The sequence below is a fragment of the Mixophyes fleayi genome, chromosome 4, assembly GCF_038048845.1.
Source record: "Mixophyes fleayi isolate aMixFle1 chromosome 4, aMixFle1.hap1, whole genome shotgun sequence".
NCBI lineage: Eukaryota > Metazoa > Chordata > Amphibia > Anura > Limnodynastidae > Mixophyes > Mixophyes fleayi.
Window position 1 is genome coordinate 227,638,865 of NC_134405.1, and position 6,000 is coordinate 227,644,864.

The 6,000-nt window shown below is 38.7% G+C and overlaps 1 protein-coding gene across 3 annotated transcripts in view; it reads right to left on the bottom strand.

Moving 5' to 3' along the window:
* Positions 1–6,000, bottom strand: part of EEA1 (early endosome antigen 1) — a 107,008-nt gene that overhangs the window by 82,254 nt on the left and 18,754 nt on the right. For 2 of the 3 annotated variants that reach the window (XM_075209395.1, XM_075209394.1), the window contains 3 exons: positions 5,224–5,289; positions 3,166–3,205; positions 2,426–2,539 (listed from right to left, as the gene is read on the bottom strand). In XM_075209395.1, the coding sequence (XP_075065496.1) occupies positions 2,426–2,539; positions 3,166–3,205; positions 5,224–5,289 (220 nt within the window). The remainder of the gene's footprint in view (positions 1–2,425; positions 2,540–3,165; positions 3,206–5,223; positions 5,290–6,000) is intronic. The other variant, XM_075209396.1, reaches the window with a different exon arrangement.

Genomic DNA, 6,000 nt, shown 5'->3' on the forward strand with positions numbered 1-6,000 from the left:
GGCTGCATTATAATATGGAACTGGTGTTCCCTTTGAGGTACAGTTTGACGGATTGTAGCTAGAATCCATCTGACCACTCTTTGTTTTGTTGTTTGCTCATCATCTCCGGTGCATGTCTTAAAGATTAAGGAAACTATCTGCTGTAAGCAAGGATGAGAATCGGTCTACATACAGTTGGTGAAATAAGTATTGCACACATCAATATTTTTCTCAGTAAATATATATTTAATGTGGCTATTGTAATGAAATTTACATCAGTCAGCAACAACCCTTGCAATCCACACATGCAAAGAAATCAAGCCATAGATGTCCATAATTTAAGTTTTGTGTATTAATGTGAAATGCCACAGGGAAAAAGTATTGAAGACATGAAGAAGGGAGGTGCAAAAATGGCATGGAAAGCCAAGACACCAGATGAAATCTATCAGTAATTAGAAATAAATCATGCCAGCTGGTTCAGCCACAACTGATGGCCTTTAAAAAGGTGTCTCATTACGAAGGTGTCACACAAGAAACATCTCATGAAAGAGCTCTCAAGACCTTTGCTACCTTATTGTTGCAAAACATACTGGTGGCATTGGTTACAGAAGGATCTCTAAACTGTGAGCACTGTTGGGGCCATAATCCGGAAGTGGAAAGAACATCATTTGACCATAAACCGGCCACAGCCAGGTGCACCTCACAAGATTTCTGACAGAGGAGTGAAAAAAAATTATCAGAAGAGTTGTCCAGGAACCAAGGACCACTTTTGGAGAGCTTCAGAAAGACCTGGAATTAGCAGGTACAATTGTTTCAAAGAAAACAATAAGTAATGCACTCAACCACCAAGGCCTGTATGTACGCTTACCACGCAAGACTCCTTTGTTGAAGAAAAAACATGTTGAAGGTAGTTTGCTGTACAACATTTGGACAAGCCTGTGAAATACTGGGAAAATATAATGTGGTCAGATGAGAGCAAAACTGAACTCTTTGGATGCCATAATACACACCATGTTTGGAGGAAAAGTGACACTGCACATCACAACAAAAACACCATACCAACAGTGAAGTTTGGAACATCATGGTGTGGGGCTGTTTTGCTGCACATGGTACTGGCATACTGCATGAAATTAAAGGAAGGATGAATGGAAAAATGTGATGTCTTTGGCAATTTCGTCTATAGAAAGCAGCGTGTTGTATCTGGCAATTTAGACTTCAAACTTGGACGAGTTTACAAAATCGCAGCTTCATACATTTGGATATTTGCATATCTAGAGTGGTAAAAAAAAAAAAAAAAAAAAAAATCGGGGCCGCAAGCGAATTTTAAACCGGTGATTTTGGGAAAAAAATCATCTCCGGCGATTTTACATCAAATTGATGGTTAATACGTTTAAACTCGCCCAAGAAAATCACTGGAGATGCAAAATCGCATCTTGATACATTTACTCCCTGGTATTCCCTTGGTGGCTTTATAAACGTATTAGGAGTCTGCCCCTTAAGAATGTTTATGAGTAGCTTTGCCTAATCCTGGGACCAAAGTCCCTGTAGTCAGAGATCCAGCATCATCTCTCACCATACAGGCTGGCATCTGTGGTTACAAAGGTCTAGTCCCAGTGACAGCTCTTGCTGAGATTTTGTGTCTTTAACCACCACAGAAAAGACTGATGAGTCCAGGGCAAAAGTCTGAAAAATTGTGTTTCCAAATGTGGGTTGGAACTCGACCAACTGGCTAGAATCTTGTGCTGGAAAGTCCAGGGGGTAAATGTATCAAGCTGAGAGTTTTCCAGCGGGTTTAAAAAAACAATCAGATTCTAGCTGTCATTTATTTTTAGTAGATTCTACAAAATGATAGCTAGAATCTGATTGGTTGCTATAGGCAACATCACCACTTTTCAAACCTGCCGGAAAACTCTCAGCTTGATACATTTATCCCCAGGAGTAGAAGCAACAATAACAGCTCCACTTTCAAGCATACAATGGAGGATTGAAACCTGTCAGAGAGAGAACAGAGCTTTTACCTGTTTCTGAAGGGCCAGAATCTTCTCCTTCAGAGAGAGATTATTCAGATAAGCACATTTTCTTGTGTGTTTAATTTATTTTCAGATTATACACCTATTCACCAAAGGTGTCTTCAAGAAAGGACTGCCATCTTAAGCATGTAAAGGAAGCGACTGTATCATTTTTATTATTTTTTTTTATGTGGCAACCTGTGCCAATTTACACGGATTTGTAGTTGGCACTTTTTTTAAACAAATAACAAGCACCTTAGCCTTCACTTTCATTGCTAGAATTGTAGACTAGGTAAGCAACAGTAAGCAAAGTAATCCCTCCTCCAGAGCATTACAAATTTTCCCACACCATGCAGCAATTCAATCCCCAGCATCCCACACTCGGACTTAATGTTGAGGTGAGGTTACCATAGTCATAAGCATCTAATAACACTTACCAACCAATTCAGTAGCTAGTTGTGCTGCTTTCTGCTCAAAAAGGTCCTTCATTTGTTTAATATTAAAGATGTCAGTCCTGGCTTGTTCTAGTTGTTGTTCGAAAGACTCAAGTTCTGTAAGGGAAAGGCAATTTAGTTACTTTTTCATTAAAAATTCCTTGTGCTAAACATTATATATAGCCAATATTGATGTTTTAGATTTAATTTCTAGCTCAAGAAAACAAACAATTCCCATATCTGACACTACTGTATTTGTTACAAAGGTATGGCCAAACCAAGCAATGATTTTAATATTTTAAACGATTAGTGGGGAGCTGTTCCACTGGCCTCTGACTATTTGATATAGGTTTAGGCAAGCTAATGTAATACTGAGTTTTATACAAAATAGTAAGTGTTAAGCTTTCGCCGCATTATACCTTTGGATTGTCACAAACTTAAGTCTGTGTTGTTTTATTAACATAATAAAATAAAAAAACAAGTTCAAGTTACAAAACAAATCATATCTTTAACTCTACCAATACTCAAAAGTATAAGTAAAACAGTAAATACAAATAAAATAGTACATATAGCAAACTAACTTGTGCTTAGCATACCACAAAAAATTTATTACATGGTCTGTTTATATTACTGCATGATCGTTTTAGCCCAAGTTATAAATAAGCCCACAATTTCAACCAAAACATAGGGCATTAGCTGTGGTTACAAAACAGAGGCATGTTCGGTGAATAGATGGTAATTACCTGTAGCTGCTACTGTGGTCATCCCATCTGGTGTAGAGTTCTAAAAAAAATAAAAAATAAAAAAAGATGCATACAGTTATACCATAGTGGGAGGATTTTTATTTATTCCCCCACTCTGTGTAGTGTAATAAAAACCCTGTTAACAGAGCTTACACATTCTACATTTAGAAGAAAAAAAAAAAAAGAATATCCTACAGATGTGTCCTTGTTTAACTATCCTCAAAATTCCACAACGGTCCCTCCATGGCACAAGGATAGAGTTCGATATTTTCCCATGCCATGCACTCACCTACCTAACAAGCTTAAATATATATAACGCATCCATCGGAAGGCCTATGTACTGCTATAGTTTTTCACGTTACCTTGCTATCAATCTTAGATCTCTTGACTGTCCCATCAAACTTCCTCAGTGTCAAGCCTTAAAATGCAATGAACAATTGGAGATGCTGACAGAGACTGTTAGGGGCATATTCAATTCCGATCCGCGGTAACGAGCGTTACCGCGGAAAATGCGCAGTACTGCCGGTAATACGGTACCGCAATAACGCGGATTTTCGTACGCAGCCCTATGGGCTGCGAACAAAAATCCACGTTATTGTGGTACCGCGGATTAGGTTCGTGGGCGTTCCGGCACGATCCTGCGGATCGGGATCGGAATTGAAAATGCCCCTTAGTGCCCTGTGCTAAAATAATTATTAAAAAAAATAATTTAACAAATGGGTGACATAGCCTCCTCCCAAAACTCTTAATCAAAACTGGTGCAAAACAATCTGTGCTGGTTTGCACTATAGCTATGAGACCATAAATGTTGGGTAATCCTGCTATAGTGAAACCAGTCCAAGGATGGCCAGCAAAGGGATACTTCCTGAATGGGAAAGGGGGACACAAAACAGAGTGTAACCCCTGAAGCTACCAACTCTAGCTCTGAAAAGCAACAGAGCTTTTCCTGGACTGTGGAGGCTGGGTTAAAAAACAAGATTAGCAGCCCTGGAATAGCATTTTAGGGACACCGGTCCATTATACTGGGACCACTAGGGTGGCAAAGACACCAATCTTGTTAAGTACCCTGCCCCCACAGCCTAGGAAATGCCCTCGTGCTTTTCAATGCAGATGTGTGCCGCACGGTGGAAAAGTGGCTAGCACTTCTGCCTCACAGCACTGGGGTCATGAGTTTGATTCCCAACCATGGCCTTATCTGTGTGGAGTTTGCGTGGGTTTCCTCCGGGTGCTCCGGTTTCCTCCTAGACTCCAAAAACATACTGGTAGGTTAATTAGAGGCTATTAGCCTGGGACAGGTTTGTACTATAGCAGGAATACACCACGCTCTTGTCCTCCGTTATAGTGCTGTGTGGCGCTCACAATGCTTGCCATATACAAGGTACATATGCACAGTGTAGTTTTACTAGCTCATGATGCCTTAACAAGGTTTTATTTACTCAACCCCACTCTATCTAAAGTTATTTGTGCCAAAAGGATATTTAAAGGAGGGTACATCTGCATGTCCTTTAATGTGTACAAATGATTCTAAGTTATGGAAGTCTATATGAAAGTAGAGGAAACATTTAACTGTGAACACAACACAAACTGGCAAATAACGTACATGCCAGAATAGTAGCAGTCAAACAAACATTTATTGCAGTGCTAAAGTGGAGTGCACACAGCTGACAATGTGGATTACCCATACCCCTTTCAGTTACTGAACTAGAGGTTGGGCTACAGGAACCGAATTGCTACAATAGATAGCCTACCACAAGGCTGGGTCCCATCAGAAGAGCCCTGAAACATTACAGTCATGTTTCCTGCAGCTCTGCAACACCACATCCACGGTGCCAAAGACAGATTCAACTGTAGCAACAGTGTTTCTCAGTGAAGCCCTTCTGAGTAGGGGAAATGTGTTTTACAATATGGATGTTTTGTCAGTTGAGCATTTGTGTCTTTTACTATCCTATAATGCTTTTGCATGTTGCCTTACACAATAAGATATATATAGGTTACTGCCCACGACAAACAAAAACAAATACTTCTATGAGCCTAATTCAACAATTTTAAAGGAATTACTTGCTTCAGTTGCTCTTGAACCTTTTCCAACTCCTTTTTCAGTTCTTCTGCATACCATTTCTCTTCCTAAGCCATGCAAAGAGAGATCAGAGAAGATATTTCATTTATTACATTGCAGACTATTAAGACTTTTTTTTTTCTCATGTGATTTTGATCCTTTGCATTTAATATTGTAGTCTCCTATTTTACAGATGTCCTTTTGTGCAGCCTTGTGTTCACTCAATTACTCTAACATTCTACACACCTATTGTGGGGCTAAAAAATAACTTTATATTCCACAAGTCACTGTAATACGCAAATAAAAAAGAGGTTTTTAATTTGAGGTGTGTCACTTAAGCATTGTAGACTTAAGAAAAAAGGGTTGTGGAATTTAGAAAAGCAGTTGCAAACTTTCTGCTTACATGAAACACCATGTTCTTAATTGATTAATGAGACATTAAAAAGTTGCAGCATATAAAATGAAATTATAAAAACATTTTGTTACATTTACAAACAAATGCCAAAGTCATATATTGTTTTTAACATATTCAGTTTAAACTATTGTTTGCATATCATTCCACTTGCATGTTTCTTTTTTTGTTTTTTTGAAGAAATCATCTGCCCTATGATCTAAATTCTTGACTCATGCAACAAGTTGCTTATTGTCAGTCAGTCTCTTTCAAAACACAGAAACAATGTGTTGCAGGCAACAGTAACCTCATACAAATTGTTAATGAAAACCAGGACTTAACCTTGTTGTGACATCACTGAACATGCGTTAACTAGCATTGTATGATT